The following is a 21,899-nucleotide window of genomic DNA, read 5'->3' as shown; positions in this document are numbered from 1 at the left end:
CTAGGAGTCCCTGACATAGAGATGGATTGGAGGCTGGCACACAGAGTGCTTGTAGGGTGAAATGGAGGACTGCAAGGAGCTCCTGGTGTGTGCAATAAGCTTGGCCTACAGAACCTAAAAAGCATGCATCCCCCTTGTTTTTTAAAGAATACATCACTTGCAAAATGAAATTGGTTAAATTAAATAATTTTTAGGCAGCATCTGATGTTCTGGGGAGCAAGTGGTGGAGCTGTCTCGGTAGCAATGCTTCCTAAATATTTTGTGGTATTTCTTTTAAATTTTCAAAATCAGTATCATTTAAAAAAAAAAAAGCTGTAAAGTAACTTAATATGCGGTGTGAAGAGAAAAGAAGAGTAGTAGTCCTTTTTCATTGTTATTCTTTTATATAGGGCATATCAGTATGGATTTAACAGTTTTAACCTCAGTTTTATATACTACTTTAACAAAGAAATAGCAGTAATTGAGATGAGAGGGAAAGAGAATGAGCTAACTTTTCTTATATTAGCACAATCAACATACAAAAAATGTATTTGTATACAGATAATTTAGATCTGTGACAACGGTGGTTTGGATCAAAGCAGAACCTGAAATATTCAATGGAGGGTATCCAAGTCTGTTTGTATACCCCCCAATTAAAAAAGGTGTAATAAATAGTGGGAGTGGCAAAAATTTTCTTCCGCCTCCTTTATTTGCTTTTGCCATTACTGTCATTATTACTAGAGACCTGAATCATAGCATTACCAAAGCTCCAAACAAGAGACAGCACGTTGTTATGCTGTTCCTGGAGAAGGCTAGGAAGCAGATTTCAGAATAACAGCCGTGTTAGTCTGTATTCGCAAAAAGAAAAGGAGTACTTGTGGCACCTTAGAGACTAACCAATTTATTTGAGCATAAGCTTTTGTGAGCTACAGCTCACTTCATCGGATGCATATTGTGGAAAGTGTAGAAGATCTTTTTATACACACAAAGCATGAAAAAATACCTCCGTCCACCCCACTCTCCTGCTGGTAATAGATAAGCAGGAGAGTGGGGTGGGGGGAGGAATTTTTCATGCTTTGTGTGTATAAAAAGATCTTCTACACTTTCCAAAGTATGCATCCGATGAAGTGATAAGCTATTACCAGAAGGAGAGTGGGGTGTGGGGAGGTATTTTTTCATGCTTTGTGTGTATAAAAAGATCTTCTACACTTTCCACAGTATGCATCCGATGAAGTGAGCTGTAGCTCACGAAAGCTTATGCTCAAATAAATTGGTTAGTCTCTACGTGCCACAAGTACTCCTTTTCTTTTTAGGAAGCAGATTGTGATTCAGGCAGTTGCAGCCAGCTTCTCAATCTGCCCTTTTCCAAAGTCTCCTTCCCCTGGTGTTGCTATAATAATCACTGCAATGCAGCGCTCACCACTCCTTTCCGATTCGGAGGCAGATAGGCCTATGTATAAAAACTGAATGACACAGTTGCGATTTTTAGAAGGAAAAGACTTTCTTGCTCAACCAAGTTAGTCTAACCTTTCAGCCAGATTTTGTGTGTGCAAGTCAAACTGTTGAGTACCACAATATGAAAGAGGAAATTATAAGCATATGTCTGTAGAAGAGGAACTATTCTATCTACATGGCTGAGAGAATGTCTGATTGGTATTTTTGTATTTTTTTGTTTCAAATATTTTATTAGCCTTGCATTTAAAAAAAATAATGTTGACCTTTGACTTTTGTAGGTTTTGTTGAGATAATGTCTGTAAACTGACCCATGACCTGAAGAGTGTCAAAATATGTATAGACCTGCTGACTAGATATATTTTTGGATCTGTGGGATTTCGGAGCCCAAAATTACTGGAATGGGGAGTTGGGGTTTTTGTTTTTGTTTTGTTTACTTAAATGTGACCCCTGACATCACCCAAAGGGGTAGGATTAGACTTGAGGAGTATCTCATTCTGAATTCATCTAAGAATTTTAAAGGAGGAGGAATCAGGTAAGCCACCATCCTAAAAAAGTGAAGGAAAGAAGAAGCCTTAGCTTTTGGCTAATGGCTTGTTGACCTTTGCTTTTTTGGTTTGCTTGCCTGCAATGGCTGCTCACCTCTGGCCATGTGTTACTTCCATGTCTGACAAAGAGGTCTGTACTTCCTCCATTTTCCCAGCTGGCCACTGAGGTAGGAGTCCAGTAGCGTGCAATGTCAAAATCTACGATCAAGGAAATCCCAGCTGATGGCGGGGAGTGGGTGGGGTGCATAGAACCATAACATTTATTTGAGAATGGCACCTATACAGCAGTTCCTAAACAGCTGTGCTGTCTAAAAACTCACATTCATAAATATAATGAGTTAGGAGTTGTATGTTTAATCCTGAGAGGTCATGTTAATTTCATTTTGTGGGGAGAATGGAGGGAGAGAAACAGGCTATTCCCTAACCACCAATAATTTGGGTAGATGGCCTTAATTGGCATCAGTCTCGATTAGCTTTATTCTCAGAAGGTTTTGACCCTCCATGTATCAAATCAGTTTGGCCGGAATATAAATATGCCAGTTATCATTGTGATTCATAGTTAAGGTTGGAAGGATTAGATTTTATTGATACATGCTGATTTCACCGTACACTCACAAATCTTTGAAAAAATATTTCTACCAATGATAATTGAAATTTACAGACTGGCAAAATAAGAAACTTCTTGAGAACTTATTAGAGTTTGATTTAAGGCAATTTACTTCGTATATGTTAACATATGATATTGACAATTTGTGTTTTAATGGCTATAAAGCTTTAACTTTTGTACTCTCCACATCTGTTGTCATTAAATAATTATTCTCACACACACACTCACACACACACACACCCCAACCAATTTCCCACAACTGAAAATTTAACTGTCCCTTTTTTTAGGGCTGGCATTAAATTAAAAAATTGTCTTCAATGTCTTTCACCAAATTAAAGTCCTTTCATCTGTTGTTTGGATAACTGTGGATTTTTTGATCAATTTCATTGCAGTCTTGAATCATTTTGATCTAAATTTGAAAGATTCCAGTGTCTCTGGGGAGTAATTTATATAACACATTGTAGCTAGCATGAAACAATTTAGTAAGTTGCAGGGTATGGGGGATGTCTGTGAAAGGGAGAGGTTTTGGCTGCATCCTAACTTGAACATCAGTCAAGGTCTCAGCAAATTGTGTTACATCTACATGTGGTAAGTCAGAAAGCTGGATTGACTCTGTGTCCTGTTTCTCATTCTCCAGTTTCTTGACAGATGGCAGATACTTATGTTCAGTCCATCAAGAAATTAGAAAAAGACGTCATTCATCAAACTTGGGAAAAATTCAAGTACCTTCTATCTCCAGTGTGCCCACCAATACCCTGAGTAAGGCAGATATTTTGATACCCATACCTTTATCCACTCACAAAATACTACCAATTTTTCACTATAATTCTTGAGACAGATGTCTCCTGTAGAAATTTCTAGAAATATCAGAGTGAAGGCTATTGCCAAGTATCAAACACATACTCAGAAAATATGAGCCCTGCACATGTCTATAGCATACTACACTTTTGTTATTAAACACAAAATCATTTATATTCTGCATAAATCATGAGTCTAAAATTAAGAGGCAAATGCATACTACTGATAGGACAAAGGGGTTACTCACTTTCAGGTGCACGTCTTGAACCTTTGTAAAGAAACAGTCACCAGATATTCATTTGCTGAATAATTTAAATCTCTTTTTGATGAATTAATGTGTCACGCTGTCTTGCAGTGGCTCATGAACATGAGTACCAACCTTAGGGCAGACTGTTAGGAACCAGGGCACAAGCCCAAATTGGCTGTGATTTCTATACTTCGAAGTCAAGTGAAATCTCCTCAGGTACTATAATAGACTTAACATGGAGTCACAGACAGTTCCCTGGGGTATTCTGATCTGTTTTCCCACACAGTTAAGTCTACCTTTATGATAGATGGTCCCTTACACCAAGGATCACAGCAATATTCAGATTACTCTCAGGACCAGTTACCTACCCCAGGTCAGTTGCACTTTAGATCTCACACCAAAGACAATGCTTGTAGCCAATCCTATAATAAACTATCTAAAGATTTATTGAGAAGGGAAATGAGTTATTTGTAAAGTTAAAGCAGGTAAACATATATACACAAATGAGTTACAATCTTAAGGATAAAAAGGTAATAGAAAGTTCTGTAATAAGCAAGCTCTATATGTCCTTTAGGGCTAACCCAGGCTAAACAGCTAGGTATCGCTTGCTTATGCTAAGGGCATGGCTACACTGGAAACTTCAAAGCGCTGTCGCGGGAGTGCTCCTGTGGCAGCGCTTTGAAGTGCGAGTGTGGTCGCGCGTGAGCGCTGGGAGAGAGCCCTCCCAGCGCTCCTGGTAATCCACCTCCATGAGGGGATTAGCTCCGAGGACTGGGAGCACGGCTCCCAGCGCTCGGAGCCTGTTTACGCTAGCGCTTTAAAGCGCTCTGACTTGCTGCGCTCACGGGGGTGATTTTTCACACCCCTGAGCCAGCAAGTTAGAGCGCTATAAAATGTAAGTGTAGCCAAGCCCTTAGAAAACTTTACCCTCCTTCCCCCCTCACTCCAAGCAGCACAGAGATGCAGTTCGTTCTTGTTAGGGATATTTATTCTCTTCTCCTCTTCTGCTTAGAGCTGCAAACTCAGCTGATGGGTGGAGGGATAGCTCAGTGGTTTGAGCACTGGCCTGCTAAACCCAAGGTTGTGAGTTCAATCCTTGAGGGGGCCATTTAGGGATCTGGGGCAAAAATTGGGGATCAGTCCTGCTTTGAGCAGGGGGTTGGACTAGATGACCTCCTGAGGTCCCTTCCAACCCTGATATTCTGTGATTCTATGAATTCACTTACAAGACCCATCTTCATGGAGGAGGGAGAGTAAATAGTAAGTCTTTTGTCCTCTTTAATGTTCCATGCTAGTCCATCTGGTGTTGATGAGCCTTCCTTGTAAGGCAGGAACACCCTCTGTTAGAGATCAGCATTTCACATGAGTTCATGTCTCTCTCCTGTCTGGTGATTTACACAGTTGCAGAGGCTTACAGTGCAAACACTCAAATACTACTTTACAATAAAGGATACAAATATTATAAGTGAGGGCATGGCTACACTTGCAGTCTTCGGAGAGCGCAGTAGGGAAAGCGCTGCAGTCTGTCCACACTGACAGCTTCAAGCGCACTGGCATGGCCACATTTGCTGCACTTGCAGCAGCATTGGGAGTGGTGCATTATGGGCAGCTATCCCAGCATGCAAGTGACTGCAACGTGCTTTTCAAATGGGGGTGGGGTGGGGTGGAGTGTGACAGGGAGTGTGTTGTGTGTATGTGGGGGGAGAGCATGTCAGCATGCTGTCTTGTAAGTTCAGACAACAGCTGACCTCCCCCTTCCCCCCCCCCCCCACAGCATTCCACACTAATGGTTGCTTTGTCTTGGAGCAGATAAGCAGCGGGCTGTCAGAAATGGAGCTTTCAAAGGGCATATCCGCATTCCTGCAGTGATTCAAAAACAATGACAAGAGTGGTCACTTGACTTAAGGGGATTATGGGAGATTTCCGGAGGCTGATCAGAACGCAGTAATGCAACACCTCGTTCACACTGACGCCGCGGTGCTCCAGTGGGGGTGCAGCAAACGTTATTCCACTCTCCAAGGTGGAGTAGCAGCAGTGCTGTAGCCGTGGAGTCAGAGCGCTTTACATGCCTTGTCAGTGTGGACGGGTAGTGAGCTAGTGCGCCTGAGGCTCCTTTATTGCGCTGTAACTCGCAAGTGTAGCCAAGCCCTGAGATTAATGCATGCAGCAACTCACAAGCATTCAGTAAAGTCTGATACTAACCACATTCTTATCATTCTAATACCTATTTTAACAATATTAACATAGAGGTGAGCCAAACTGATCAGCTGTGTATTTATCAGTATTCAGTTGAGGCATGGGGGAGGACATTGGCATGAGGTGGACCCTGGTCTGCCAGTGTCATGTAGTGGACAAAGAACATAATTTCCAATTGCACTTCAATATACAGACCTGAAGGACAGCCTCAATTGTAGGTTCCAGGTAACATAACATGAATCAATTTGTATTTAGAGCCCTGTACTGAACTTTGGATGGGAGTTCTTTCACCTAGATTAAGATGGAGCAATAGCAGCATGCTGATGTAAATGTAGCGAAGGCTAGAGCTATGTTGAACATGCGGAAATGGATTTCTAATTAGTTAGCCAGAGGCTGTAATATGCTCCATAGTTCATGGTGTAATTCTACAACTCTGTTGTACACATATCCAGTTAGAGTAAGCAGCTGTTTCATTTCAGCATTGATAAAGAACTGTGCGCCTCTGGCACAGTCTCAGCTTCACTGTTTTCACACATATCTCTTCCCTGATAACTGCTTCAAGGACACACATTTCTTGGAATTAAATATTCATCCACAAGATGATTCAAGTACACAAGAGAGTGGATGTGCAGAGTCCACTTTTCTGAAAATTGCTTTCTTAATAACTCTTCTATTCACCAAATCAGCTTATTAAGAAATGGCATTTTCTGCAAACCAAGATGGTTTTTCAAATCACAGTACTTAAGCAGTTATCCTTAGCCTGGATTCTCCAGTGTGGATGAGAGTAAAGAGAGGCAGCTGCTGGGAGCCGGTTGCAGCTCTGTGATCTTCTGCTACTTCCCACTCCAAAGCAAGTTAGAACAGCAGGGCTGATGTGAAGTCCCACGAAAGCTTATGCCCAAATAAATTTGTTAGGCCATGTCTACACTATGAAAGTACTCTGATTTTACAGAAGTCGATTTTTGGGAACAGATTATATAAAGTCGAGTGCATGCGTCCACACTAAGCACATTAATTCGGCGTCCACAGTACCATGGCAAGCATCGACATTCCGAACGGTGCACTGTGGGTAGTTATCCCACAGTTCCTGCAGTCCCCGCTGCCTACTGGAATTCTGGGCTGAGCTCCCAATACCTGACTGGGCCAAAAATTTGTCACGGGTGGTTATGGATAAATGTCATCAGTCAACCCTCCCTCCCTCCATGAAAGCAACAGCAGACAATCATTTTGCGCCCTTTTGCCTGGATTGCCTGAGCAGATGCCATAGCACAGCAAGCATGGAGCCCATTCAGTTCACCGCAGCAGTTATGACCATTGTAAACACCTCGCGCATTATCGTGCAGTTTATGCAGAGCAAGCACCTGAAAAACCAGGCGAGGAGGCGACGGAAGCATGGTGATGGGGACATGAACACAGATTTCTCTAAAACTGTGGTCCCCAGCAATTTGGAGATCATGGTGTTACTGGGGCAGGCTCATGCCGTGGAACGCCGATTCTGGGCCTGGGAAACAAGCACAGAATGGTGAGACCGCATAGTGTTGCAGGTTTGGGATGATTCCCAGTGGCTGTGAAACTTTCGCATGTATAAGGGCACTTCCATGGAACTTTGTGACTTGCTTTCCCCTGCCCTGAAGCGCAAGAATACCAAAATGAGAGCAGCCCTCACAGTTCACAAGCAAGTGGCAATAGCCCTGTGGAAGCTTGCAAGGCCAGACAGCTACCAGTCAGTCAGTAATCAAGTTGGAGTGGGCAAATCCACTGTGGGGGTTGCTGTGATGCAAGTAGTCAACACAATCATTGAGCCGCTGCTATCAAAGGTAGTGACTCTGGGAAATATACAAATCATACTAGATACCTTTGCTGCAATGGGATTCCCTAACTGTGGTAGGGCTATAGACGGAACTCATATCCTTATCTTGGGACCGGACCACCAGGGCAGCCAGTACATAAACGGCAAGGGGTACTTTTCAATGGTGCTGCAAGCACTGGTGGATCACAAGGAACGTTTCACCAACATCAACGTGGGACAGCCGGGAAAGGTTCATGACGCTCGCGTCTTCAGGAATTCTGGTCTGTTTAAACGGCTGCAGGAAGGGATTTACTTCCCAGACCAGAAAATAACTGTTGGGGATGTTGAAATGCCTATAGTTACCTTTGAGGACCCAGCCTACCCCTTAATGCCCTGGCTCATGAAGCCGTACACAGGCACCCTGGACAGTACTAAGAAGCTGTTCAACTATAGGCTGAGCAAGTGCAGAATGGTGGTAGAGTGTGCATTTGGACGTTGAAAGGGTTGCTGGCGCAGTTTATTGACTCGCTCAGACCTCAGCGAAACCAGTATTCCCATTGTTATTGCGGCTTGCTGTGTACTCCACAATCTCTGTGAGAGTAAGGGGGAGACATTTATGTCGGGGTGGAAGGTTGATGCAAATTGCCTGGCCGCTGAATATGTGCAGCCAGACACCAGGGCGGTTAGAAGAGCACTGCAGGAAGCGCTGCGCATCAGAGAAGCTTTGAAAACCAGTTTCATGACTGGCCAGGGTACTGCGTGACACTTCCGTTTGTTCCTCCCCCTTCCTCCTTGATGAAAATCCGCCCCCTTGGTTGCCTCTAAATTCCCTGTAAACCACCCGCCCTCCCCCCTTCGATCACAGCTTGCTTGCAAAGGAAATAAAGTCACTATCATTTAAAAAACATGTATTCTTTATTAATTGATTATAAAAATAGGGAGATAACTCACAAGGTAGCCTGGGTGGGGAGTTGGGAGCAGGGTAGGAGGGAAGGAAAAGGCCACTTTAAAACTTGTTGAATGACAGCCTTCTGTTGCTTGGGCTGTCCACTGGGGTGGAGTGGTTGGGTGCCCGGAGCCTCCCCGCCCCCGTGTTCTTGGGCGTCTGGGTGAGGAGGCTATAACTTGGGGAGGAGGGAGGGCAGTTAAACAGGGGCTACAGCAGCAGTCTGTGATCCTGCTGCCATTCATGAACATCCACCAGACGCCGGAGCATGTCCGTTTGATCCTGCAGTAGCCCCAGCGTTGTCTCATGCCTCCTCTGATCTTCCTGCCGCCACCTCTCCTCACGTTCATCGGCCACTTTCCTGTACTCCGCTATTGTGTCCTTCCACACAGCTCTGTCAGTGCCGGACGACTGCATGAGCTCAGAGAACATGTCATCGCACGTGCTTTTTTTTTTTGCTGCCTTATCTGAGACAGCCTTTGGGACTGAGGAGGGAGGCTTGAAACATTTGCAGCTCCTGGAAGAAAAAAAGGGAGTGAAGTACTTAAAAAGATACATTTTACAGAACAATGGCTAGACTCTTTCACGGTGAACAGCACTATTCACATTACATAGCACGTGTGATTTTGGTACGAGGTCGCATTTTGCATCTTACATTGAGTGCCTGCGGCTTTGGTGTTAGAGATCACACACGCAGGGCCGGGCAACGGAATTCGGCTTGCAGGCTGCCACGGTAAGCCATAGTCTTTCGGCTTCTGCAACCTTCATAACAGCATTACCCTCCGCTCCCATACCAAGCAAAGCACGTTGAGTTGGCCATTTAGTGCTGCAGTTTTCCTATTAACGTGCAGCAGCAGAAACCAAACTAACCCCCCCATCCAGTTCTCTGGGATGATTGCTTTACCCCTCCCCCCACCGCGTGGCTGGTATCAGGGAAGATCCCTGCTAGCCAAAGGCGAACAGCTCAGCGCCAATGCCCCCCTTTCCCCCCACAACCGCGTGGCTAACTGCGGGGAGGATTTCTTTTCAGACACAGGCAGACAGCCCAGTAGGAATGGCCACATCTGAATGTCCCTTTAATTAAATTCCCTTATTTCAACCAGGTTACCATGAACAATATCACTCTCCTGAGGAAAACACAGAGATAAAGAACTGATGTTGCTTGATTGCCAGCAAACACTGAGACCATACGCTGCCAAGCTTTGTCATGCAATGATACCATATTACTTGCTACGAGCATGGCGTGGTAAAGTGTGCTACCATGAATAAGGCTGCTCTCCCCAGAAACGTTCTGCAAAGGCTTTTAGCGTACCTCCAGGAGAGCTTCATGGAGATGTCCCTGGAGGATTTCCGCTCCATCCCCAGACACGTTAACAGACTTTTCCAGTAGCTGTACTGGCCACGAATGCATCCCAAGTCCTCAGGGCTACTTAATCATTAAAAAATGCTTGCTTTTATAACATGTATTATATTTAAAAAGGTACACTCACCAGAGGTCCCTTCTCCAGCTTCGTTGAGTTGGAAGGGTATTTCAATCAGGGTGATAAAAAGATCCTGGCTGTAGGGGAGAACGGTGTGCTGTGTGCTCTCCTCAAGCTCATCCTCCTCCTCCTCATCTTCCCCATCCGCAAAATCCTCAGGCATGGCGGAGAGTACCCCATCATCGGAGTCCACGGACAGGGGTGGGTTAGTGGTGGCGCCTCCCCCCCCAGAATTGCATGCAGCTCAGCGTAGAGTGGCATGTCTGGGGCTCTGTCCCGGAGCGTCCATTTGATTCTTTGGTTTTCTGGTACACTTGTCTGAGCTCCTTAAGTTTCACGCGGCACTGTGTCTCTGCTGTAGTGTCTGTCCCTCATGGCCTTGGAGATTTTTTGAAATGTTTTGGCATTTCGTGTTTTGGAACGTAGTTCTGATAGCACGGATTCCTCTCCCCATACAGCAATCAGATCCAGTACCTCCCGTTCGGTCCATGCTGCAGCTCTTTTTCGATTTTGGACTGCATGGTCACCTATGCTGATGAGCTCGCCTAGCCAAACAGGAAATGAGATTCAAAAGTTCCCAGGGCTTTTCCTGTACACCTGGCCAGTGCATCCGAGTTCAGAGTGCTGTCCAGAGCGGTCACAATGGTGCACTGGGCGATGGCTCCCGGAGGCCAATACCTTCGAATTGCGTCCACGCTAACCCTAATTTGAAACGTGATATCGATTTCAGCACTAATCCCCTCGTTGGGGAGGAGTACAGAAATCGGTTTTAAGAGCCCTTTATGTCGAAAAAAATGGCTTTGTTGTGTGGACGGGTGCAGGGTTAATTCAATTTAACGCTGCTAAATCCAACTTAAACTCATAGTGTAGACGAGGCCTTAGCCTCTAAGGTGCCACAAGTACTCCTCTTTTTTTTTTTTTGCTGATACAGACTAACACGGCTATCACTCTGAGACCTTACCCCAGTTGAAGATGAGTCATAGGGGAGCTGTGATCCATCATGTCTCTCCACCAGAACACTCCTCCTTTCTCTTACACTGGTGGAGGAGGAGCAGCTGGCACAAGAGGAGTTTCCACTGATAGAGAATCTCCTACAGAAGGGAAGTTCTCCAATAGCTATTCCTGGCTGTTCAAGCAGCACACAGCACTCTTAGCGGACTAGAGATGCCAACCCTACCGCTATTTGCAACTTGCAGCTTTTGGGGTTATTCTTAGACTGTAAAAGAGCTACTGGATATAACAAAATATGAACTGCAAGAAAAAGCAGAGGTGTGTTTCAGAGTTCCAAACTGGGTTAGTATAAGCAGAGGGTGGCATAAAAATGCAGCAGATAATATGCTCAATTTGTGCTACTAGAAACCATGTTCTAAGCACAATGCACCACGCTAAGAGTGCACGCTTTTCTAAAGCTGGAACTGCGTTTAAGCTGAATTTATGCATTGTTTCATTAATTCTGTTCCTGGCTCTGTGGTATCAGGGCCTAAATTTGTTGTTTCTTCTTTAAATACTCCATTTTCAAATGATATGCAACCTTTGTGTGCAACTCTGCTTTTTCAGTTACCTCTTGTTTTGGTGATTGATACACACATTAATATTTGCCTAGGCTGACTTCACCTGTTTCAATTACCACAGTATTCAACATAAATAAAATGCTTTTAAGTACGTCTTCTTAAATATAGGACCTGTTAGTGACTGGATCTTGCAAGGGCACTTGGTGGAGTGGAAAAGAGAAATCACCTTCTCTCCAGATACAGTTACAGTGTCTGAGCTCTCCTGTGTACAGGGACTGCTTTCTGTGCAGAGGTTGAAATCACACCAAAAGGGGCAGAGAGGAGTTTCTGACAGGCAGTACTTCTCCTCCACAGCTGGTCAGCAGCGCTGGCCAGGTACAGAGGGAAGCACACTCCACCATCCTAAGGATGGATGTACAGAATGCACTCTCCCTGGATGCCAGGGGCCAGCCCCCCCTTCTGTGGGGGGGGGGGGGGCTGCGCAGGACTCCACAATATCTAGGGATGGCTCTGACTGCACCCCACCACCAGGGCAGGGTTTTCCTTATCACACACAACTAAACTCAGAATGATTAGACATTAGAGATGCCACTTTTAAAGTATTTGTGAAGAACCTGTAGGAATTTGATGCTAGGCAGTTGTATGTTTTGCATAGACTTCTGAGTATCATTAATGAGTAATTCTGGATATATTTTTAAAATATTGCCTCTAATGTTGATGGGAGGGTGGGTGGGTTGTATGTATATGATTGATATCATCAGCTTAGCTCATTTCAAAACTTTCTTTCCTAAGTAGAAGTACAGTAACTCCTCACTTAAAGTTGTCCTGGTTAACGTTGTTACGTTGCTGATCAATTAGGGAACATGCTCATTTAAAGTTGCACAATTCTCCCTTATAACGTTGTTTGGAAGCCGCCTGCTTTGTCCACTGCTTGCAGGAAGAGCAGCCCGTTGGAGCTAGCTGGTGGGGGCTTGGAACCAGGGTGGACCGGCAGCCCCCCTACCAGCTCCCCTGAGTTCCCTGTGCGGCAGCTGCCCAGCAGGCTATCAGTTGCCAGGCAGTTTAACTGTCCCTCCCCACACACCATGTGCTGCTCCTGCCCTCTGCCTTGGAGTTGCTCCTGGGAGCCTCGTGCTTGGTGTGCAAGGAGGGCAGGGAACGGGAGGGGCTAATGTCAGGGGTCCCGTCCCCCCCTCCAGGTCCGGCTCTAGGCACCAGCAAAACAAGCAGGTGCTTGGGGCGGCACATTTCTAGGGGCGGCATTCCGGCACCGGCCATGCTGCCCCTAGAAATGTGCCCCTGCCACCCCAGCTCGCCTCCGCCTGCTCCCCTGAGCGCACCGCTGGCACTCTGCTTCTCTCTCCTCCCTCCCAGCCTGTTCGTGCAGCAAGCCTGGGAGGGAGGGAGGAGAAGCCGAGCAGCAGCGCACTCGTGGGAGGTGGTGGTGCGGAGGCGAGCTGGGGCGGGGAGTGGTTCCTCTACCCCCCCCAGTACTTCCTGCGCTCCCCCCCACCCTCGCTCACCTCTGCTACGCCTGCTTCTCTGAACGCATTGCCTCTCCCTCACCTGAGAGGGAGGGGGAGAAGCGGAGCAGCGGCATGTTCAGGGGAGCAGGTGGAGCGGAGGTGAGCTAGGGTGAGGGGTTGGGGAGGGAGCCGCAGGAAGCAATGGGGACGGGGGAAATGCAGCATGCCCAGGGGAGGAGGCGGGGCCAGGGATTTGGGGAAGGGGTTGGGAAGGGGCGGAGTTGGGGCAGGGATGGGGGGCATGAAAAAAAAGCGAGGGCAGCCAAAATTTTTTTTTGCTTGGGGCAGCAAAAATCCTAGAGCTGGCCCTGCCCCCCACTTCTCCACAGAGCTAGCGCTGGGGGCAAGGGGGGAAGAACGACACAACAGGGCTCAGGACGGAGGGAGCTTGCTTGCAGCAGCTGCTGTCTCAACTTGCTGATCTACTTAAAAAGATTAGGGTGGGGTGAGTGTACTTAAAGGGGCAATGCACGTGTTGCTCTCTCTCTCTCTCACACGCACACACTCACACATGGTATATGTCTCTGTCTCTCTCTGCCATGCTGTCCTCCCCTCCCTCCATTCATGCTGCCTTGTAGAGTGTGAGGCTACATTAACAACAATGAGTTAACCCTTGAGGGCTCAGCCAATTGCTAGTTCATGATTTAGCAGTAAAGCATTCCCTGGGAAAATATCCCACCCTCTTCCACCCTCTGACTTCACCACCTCAATCAAGCTTAACAATCATCATTGCTGTGTATAATATTAAATTGTTAAAAACTTATACTGTGTATTTGTGTGTGTATATATATAATATATAGTCTTTTGTCTGGCAAAAAGAATTCTCCTGGAACCTAACCCTCTTCCCCCCCATTTACATTAATTCTTATGGGGAAATTGGATTCGCTTAACATCGTTTTGCTTAAAGTAGCATTTTCAGGAACATAACTACAACGTTAAGGGAGGAGTTACTGTGGTTTACTTTCAAATGTTTATTTTTCATTGGTGATACTACATTCTGATTCAATGTTGTAGCCAACATGGAAGATATGAAATCATTTGAAAATATAGCTCCCATTTATTACAAAATTATTATGCATATTGGAAGAAATACTTAATACATAAGTGAATTTTCCTTTGAAAGCTAAGTGTGTTCTGGTTGGGGCACCAGCTATAGGAGAACTGTAAGATACTTCTGAAGGCGACTGTTAGATCGTTCACAGAGTTACCTCTTCCATCTCCCTCAGGGTTTCTCAGGCCCATAACCCTGACATCTAGGGAAAAATATGTAAACCACATATGTTTCCAGTTTTATTAACTAAACTAAATAAATAAGCAAAAGTGTAAACAAGTCAGATTAGAATAAAGTGGATTAATATAAAATTAATCTAATTATCAGGTTAACTAAACCATATCAAATAGAAAATTTAGTAACTGCCTGTACATAGTTCTTTGTAAAGTTGTTAAACTGAATTTATAGTGTTTTCTGCTGCTATCAGTTTGAACACACAACAACAAAACTTTGAAGTTCTGCATTATAAAGAAAAAGCAGACTCACTGTATACATATACTGGCTATAGATATAGAAAACTAATTGCTTTCCATGTTGGCTTGGTGTAATAATTAGTGTGTACCCAAAGTGCTATTTCATTTTGCTAGCTGAAAGGCAAAGAATTTTTTTTTTTAAAAAGGGCTTCTGCGCTTTTTCACTTCATGCTGTATAAGCACCTGAAAGGCTTTTTACAAGACTTCTTTCTGCCTTTTTTTTTTATCTTTAGAAATATCAGGAATGTTAAGTTTAGTCTTTCCTGATTTTACTGGAAGACCTCTGGAAGATCTTGGAGATGTTTATTGTGATCTCTAACACCTTAATAGTGGGAGTGAGGGTGCTATATCTTTAACAAAGGCTACATTTCCCCCAAAAAATGATTGGTCATAGAAATTTAATGTGTTAACAAAAAAAGGGTTTAAAACTGATTATATAGTCCTTCCCCTTTCACTTGCTTTACTTTCACTTTCTTGGCTCTTGTAATATCATTTCACTAGTTCTTCTGTATAAACAGGACCTGAATGTCTAGTATAAAAATTTTAAAAAATAAAAATAGAAGTTCTTCCTTTCCATCCCCTGAAAAAAAAAGCAAAGCACTCCCCCCCCTCAAAAAAATAAAATAAAAAGCTTTCAGACCTTTAAATAGCTAAGAGTTAATGCAGTGGAAATTCAGTTGCCTATTTTTAAGCATTTCTCCATTCTCTTCTTTCTAGGTCTGCTATTGGTAATGGGACCATCGGAGGTATGAAAGGTATCTTGCCTTCTTTTTTCTGAACTTGACAAAATTAACGTCATGTGGACAAAATAAAACAGAACGGAAACTTGTTCTGAATAACAGAATGCCAAAGAAAAGGAAAAATCCAGGTGTGAGTCCCTCCAGGAAGATCATGGATTCAGAGAGAATGACTGCTTCTGGTGAAGGACTGGTACCACCTCCAGGAGATGTGTCGGTGTCACGAGCAATTTACAGTGTCAATAAGGAAGAGCTCTTCAACAATATGTCAGAAATGTTTTCTGGCCTGGATCCTAGTGTAGTTTATATGGTGCTGTCTGAATGTGATTTTAAAGGTAAATAAAATGTTTATTATGTTAACAGTTGGATTTCATAGGGAAATTCTGTTCTCAGATAGGCAGTGCAGCTCCCATGGACTTCAGCAGTATTTTAAGAGGTCAGAATTTAACTTTTAATGAATACATGAGTGTGATGGGGGTGTTCACCACACATTAGCCCTGGAGGGGTTAATATAGGCAAGAGGCCAATTAGCCATTGGCTGCTCCTGAAGAGGAGCTAGGATGTGATGAGGTTCAACTGGGGATGAAGCTTACCTGGACAGAAGCAGGTGGGGCTTTTGTAAAGCCAGGAAGCTGGTAACAGATTGCAGTGAGGAAGCCTACAATCATGTTCTCTGATACAAGGGAGCAGAGTAGGAGCCTGTACTAGGAGTGCACTGGGGTTTTGGGTTTTGCGTTTTTGTTTGTACCACAGTGGAGGAGGTGGTGAGAGCTCTGGTGTAAGCGACAGCAGCTCAGTAGGAGGCAACCCAGGCTCAGGCGATGGCGCAACAGTAGTCCATGAGGCTACAGCAGGAAACCAACCAATTATTAATGGGCCAGGCGACCCAAGATCAAGTCCTCCTGCAGGAGATAGTGGACCAGCTGAAGATCCTTACCACCCAGGCCCGGGGGTCTGACAGGACGCGAACCCTGAGGGCCACCGGTTGTCTGCCAAAGATGATGGCAGAGTATGACATAGAGGCATATCTCCTCTTATTTGAAAGGACTGCCTAGCGTGAGGCGTGGCCCCAGGAGCAGAGGGCCAGCATTCTCACCCCTTTTTTGTGTGGAGAGGCCCAGAAGGCCTACTTTGATCTGCCCACCAAGGATGCCACTGCCTATTCCCGGCTGAGGGCAGAGATCCTAATACGATCAGGGGTGACGGCAGCAGTATGGGCCCATAGGGTCCAGGAGTGGAAATACAGGGAGAACAAACCTCTGAGGTCCCAACTATTCGATCTCATACACCTTCCTCGGAAGTGGTTATGGCCTGAAGCATGCAGCCTGGAGGAGATTTTGGAGACTTTGGTCATGGACCATTACATGCAGGGACTGCCGCCAGATCTCCGCAGATGGGTATGCCAGAATGATCCGTCCACCTACGACGAAATGATCACATTGGTGGAAAGACGGATGACAGCCAGGGAATTGACCCAACTACCCAAGGAAGGCCCCTCAGGAAGCAAACACTCGACCCCAACCCTGGAGGGTCAGGCGGCCAAACCTCCAGGGAGTCCTAAGTGGAAGAAGAGGAAGACTGAAAACCAGCCAGGAACCCAGAAGGAAGGGAAAGGCCTGGGGGGGGACCCTGGGACTAAACCCCCTAACCCACGTGATAGGGGAGTGACTAGAAGCAATTATAAGTGTTACGGGTGCGGGGAGTTGGGGCACATAATGGCCCAATGCCCCAATGTTGTAGAGTCCATGCAGTGTAACCTGTGGGACGGGGCAGACCCATGCAGCCTACTCAATATTGTAGGGGTCGCAGTCACCCCACATAAATATACAAGGCAGGTAAAGTTGAATGTGGTAGAAACCATGGCACTCGTAGACTTGGGGAGTGCTATCACCCTAGTATCGGGTAAATTAGTGAAGCGCAGCCAGTTAATACAAGCTAAGCATATGGGGGTAACCTGTGTCCATGGGACCGTTACTTACTACCCCATCATACCAGTGAAAATTGAAATTCAGGGAAATGTCACCGGGGTGAAAGCAGGGGTAGTCCCAAACCTCCCATACCCCGTGCTCATAGGTAGAGATTTCTCCGGGTTTGGAAACTTGCTCCCACTGGAGGGATTGGAGGGAGGGGAGCTCCCCGAACTTCGGGAGGCTTCCACGGCAGAATGTCACCTCCCATTTTTTGCAGAAATGTCCCAGGAACTATTCCCTGTCCCGGGGAAAGGCAGGACAAGGGAGCAGAGTAGGAGCCTGTATTAGGAGTGTAGGAAACATTCCAGGGAAGGAGCAGTAAGGGCTGAGAGAATAGACCTGAACTGCTGGTTCAAGGGTCCTTGGATTGGAATCCAGTGCAGAGAGCGGGCCTGGATTCCCCTACAAGCCACTGTGGGAGTGGCACAGTCAGTGCAATGGCTATGAAGACTGCCTGAGACTGTGTGGAGAGATACTGGTGAGACCTTGGAAAGGGAGGACAATTGTGACTTGGCCGGAGGGCTAAGCAATGAAGGAGGTGAACTGCAGCTCCTGACCAGTGAGAGAGGGGCCACAGAGCGAGTGACTGTGGCAATAGGCTGAGCAACTGCCGGATGGGGCATGGACGGTGATGAGCTAATTCCCCAGATGAGCCACAAGGAGACTCCACCGAGTGGCGAGTAGCAAACACCCCGTTACAATGAGTCATAATACTTAGGAATTTTATAGCACTTCCCATTAGTGACCAGATAGCAAGTGTGAAAAATTAGGACAATTGGGGGTAGGTAATAGGCGCATATATTACACAACGCCCGGAATATCGGGATTCTCCCTATAAAATTGGGACATCTGGTCCCCCTACTTCCCATGTCAGATTCTCAGATTCATAACGTTTTTGTGATGTTGGTAAGTAGTAATATGTTTTACTTAATGAAGTTAGGTGGCTTGCTGTAAGCCATACAGCAACACAGTGATTGGGAAGAGAACACTGCTTTCCTGACTGACATTTCTGAGCTTTAACCACTACATAAGACTGTCCCACATTCTGTATGGGTGTATGTTACATATCAATTTCTTGTGATTTTACTAGGAATACCCACCAAGGGAATTGTCATTTGCCATAATTTTGTTAGATATGTAAAATGTAACAGTTGCATGTTTTATTCAAAAGAATCTATCCACAAAGATAATCCTTTAAAAATAAAAACCAATAACACCCATCCCACCGCAGGACACTTGTGTGAATAACTGGAGGAAGCATGCTTCATAAACAATATGTTAGCAAAGAAACTGGATTTTAGACCAATTATTTGAAGTATTGAAGATTTCCCTTTGCTTGTCTTTAAGTCTGCTCTGTTTGTGCGTGTGTGTGAGAGTACGTGTGCATGTGTGGGTTTTTTTTAAAACAACTCCAGTATCTTTCCTGTCCTTCAATATACTCCTTGTTGTGTTTCTCTATACACATTTTGGCTGGATGTGCTTTTCAGATAGGCCTGCCCAAGTACTCTGAGAGAGCAAATAAGATGGAAGGGGGAGAGAAGATTGTTCACAAGAAAAAGTCTGTTTCTCTTCTCAGATTCATTGTGTCATCTTTGGCATGGAGGGGTGGTTTTTGACTATATTTTGTTATCTTCCTCCTGTGAACAGATTCAAAAAGGGAAACTTATCACTATCACTTTTTTATGGAGTGATAGTTGTGTAATAAACAAGGAGGAAAGGCTAGTCAGATTCTCTAAATTAAAGAGAAGATCTACCTAGCTGTGCTGAAAGAGCTGGACTTTAGGAACCCCCCCCCCCCTTTTTTTTTTTTAGTGTGCAATTTCTTTCTACATAGTTCTTTGGAATAAACTGGTAAGTTCCATCTTATTTGAGTCATCTGAAGACTCCCGTGCCCCCTTCCCCTGCTTTTTTTTGTCATTAATGCTTTTAACTAGCCCTGACTATAACAAAGAAAGGTTTCTGTGCCTGTCTTTTTTTAATTTGTACTGCTACAATTCTCCTTTTAGTGATTATTTCAATTTATTTAACCCTATTTCTCCTGTGTAGTACAGACTAGAAACAAGTATTCCAGTTAATCAATCTGTGTAATCTTTTCCTTTGTACCCAGAGTTAAACTTAGCTTCACAGTTTATTTACTTTTTTGCATATTATGGTGGTGTATTGCAGTGTGTGCAGATTCAGTCGGGTCTTGTCCCAGGTGAGCAACATTTGTTGTAAAGGTAGGAGGAAAATATGTTAGCAAATGAATCGGTAAATTTTCTGTTTACTATCTCTGAAATTCAGGGTTTGTTATAAATAATATTTCTTGAATTATAGATTGTAAAAAGTTATTTAAATTGGATTAAAATTAGGCTGGATTGCTTACCATGATCATTTTCTTTGATTTATTTTCTTTATCTTATTTAACAGTTGAAAATGCTATGGATTGTCTGCTAGAACTTTCCACAGCTGCTAAGGGAGTAGCATCTTCAAGAGTCTCAGGTTTTGATTCAATAGCATCATCTCTGTCTCTCGTTAACCAGCAAAGCTCTGTTTCAAATGAAATAGTGGGCGAAAGTTGTGCAAAAGAAGATATTGTGAACTTTAAAGAAGAATCAGTAAAGATCCCATCACCTGATATTCAGCTGACTGAAGAGCTAGATTCCTTGATACAAACTGCTTTTGAGAAATACAGTCTGAGAGACAAATTGTATGATTCCACAAATGACAAAATCACAGGAAAGCAGCCTATGACATCTGACCAGAGTAATTCTAATGGCATTAATGAATTTCCTGAGAGTGAAAAATCCAGTTTAGGGTTTAATGTACTGTTTTCTCTGCAGCAAGCAGAGACCGAGAATGAGAAATTTGAAAACTTCTCATCTATGTTAATCTCAGAGGGTCGCAAATCTTCTCAGCCAGCTGTAAGTAAATCTAGCATTCAGACAAAGGATAGTTCATTAGTTGACATGGACATTTTTGCACAAGTATCAGTAAGCTCTAGTCTGCCAGAAATTGATACTGACAATGCTCCAGAAGTCATTAAACCAGCAAACTTGGAAGTGGCTTGTAGAAATCGTAATCAATCACAGAATATTGTTTCAGACCATGGAAGTTTGTTTGATGCGTCTAGTCATTTTTTCCAGGGATTTGTAGAAGCTGGTACAACAGCTAGTGGAAATTCCAGCTCAAAATACCTTGAACAACAGGAAGGTGTAATGGCTGTGTGTAGTGGCCAAAAAAGCATTTCTCTCCCTGAAGTGTCTGAATCTCTTGAAGGATCCAGTTTCAAATTGCCACAGCTTGTAGATGTTCAGCAGAGAAGGAATTTACATTTTTCTCCACCACCACAGCAATCTCCACAGCCTCCTTGGAATCCAGTGGCTCCTGTGTTTTATCCATCAAGTGGAAGTCACAGCTTTGTAACTCCAGTAGCTATCAGTCCGGGACAATGGAGACCTCTTGCAGACTACAGGACGCATGGCAAAGGAATGCCTTTTCCTCCTCCAGTGGTTTCACATGTCTGGGATAGCAACGCTTCTCCGAAGGTATGGGGAAATCAAGATGGAATCCAAAAAATGAACCTCTCTCAAGTACACCAACCACCCGTTTGTCCAGTGATGAGGAAAAAGACACATCTTGTAGGTCAAGTACTTGTTCTTCTCAGAGGGGTTCCAGGATCAGGAAAGTCTTTTTTGGCAAGGTAGAACATTCATATTATGTATTTATAAGAGAAATCACTTAACACAGTGGTCCCCAAACTGAGGTGGGTGGAGGAATGTTTGGTGGGGGCTTGGTGGGTCCCAGGCCAGCCCTCACAGGGGGTGTGGAGGGAGCGCCACCGATCCCCGCTCTGCCCCCTAGCTCCACTCTGGCCCCAGCCACAGGTCTGGCCTTGGTCATCGGCTGCAGCTCCCAGCCATGGACCTGCTCTCAGTTGCAGCCCCTGGCTCGCAGCCCCGACCGGAGCCCTGTGCCCTGCTCCCAGTTAAGGCCCCAGCTGCAGCGCTGGTCCCACTCCTGACCACGACCCCCAGCTCTGACTGTGTCCTGGCGCTGTCTCCCGACCGTGGCTCCCAGAGTGGCACAGACAAAAAAGTTTGGGAACTACTGACTTAGCAGTATTATTGTAGGATTTATTAACAAGAGAAAGCAACAACAAAAAATAGTTTTCTGGTGTTTGCAAATGGCCTCATTTAAGCCCCAATTCATCATAATGTCCACACTGCACTCAGACATAGTGGACACTGGTAACTGCAGGGAGCTGGGCCAGTTGCATCTCCCTGATCCTTGGCCAGCTGTTGCTGGTGGAGGTTAGAACAATTGGGGGGCTACTCTAATGTCTGTCACTGGTGCGAACTCCATAATGGAGCTTATGCGAGCAGAGGATCAGGTTTAATACAGCTCAGCTCCACCTTGCCCCTCCTGTCCCTGCGCCACTTCTGAGATGCCCCAACCTCCACATGGCATCAAGGATGGGTTTAGCTGGGAATATGTCAGGTCTGACAGGTTTATAATTGTTGACATTCCCCCTGGCAGAATTCTGCGGAAATCTCTGGCCTGTTTAAGTTCACTTTAAACCAAATGAGTAGTGCATAGTGAACTTGAG

General features: G+C 44.9%; 1 protein-coding gene across 6 annotated transcripts in view; it reads left to right on the top strand.

Annotated features, from left to right (window-relative positions):
- N4BP2 (NEDD4 binding protein 2) overlaps positions 1-21,899 on the top strand; it is a 75,473-nt gene that overhangs the window by 15,033 nt on the left and 38,541 nt on the right. For 4 of the 6 annotated variants that reach the window (XM_077815726.1, XM_077815724.1, XM_077815725.1 and 1 more), the window contains 2 exons: positions 15,322-15,676; positions 19,721-20,993. In XM_077815726.1, the coding sequence (XP_077671852.1) occupies positions 15,448-15,676; positions 19,721-20,993 (1,502 nt within the window). In that variant the 5' untranslated portion in view covers positions 15,322-15,447. Of the gene's footprint in view, positions 1-11,226; positions 11,337-15,321; positions 15,677-19,720; positions 20,994-21,899 lie in introns of those variants that run through there. The other 2 variants (XM_077815728.1, XM_077815727.1) reach the window with 2 other exon arrangements.

Source organism: Eretmochelys imbricata, chromosome 4, assembly GCF_965152235.1.
Source record: "Eretmochelys imbricata isolate rEreImb1 chromosome 4, rEreImb1.hap1, whole genome shotgun sequence".
NCBI classification, from domain to species: Eukaryota; Metazoa; Chordata; order Testudines; family Cheloniidae; genus Eretmochelys; species Eretmochelys imbricata.
The sequence above is the reverse complement of the archived record's forward strand: the minus strand, read 5'-3'. Positions and strand labels throughout refer to the sequence as shown.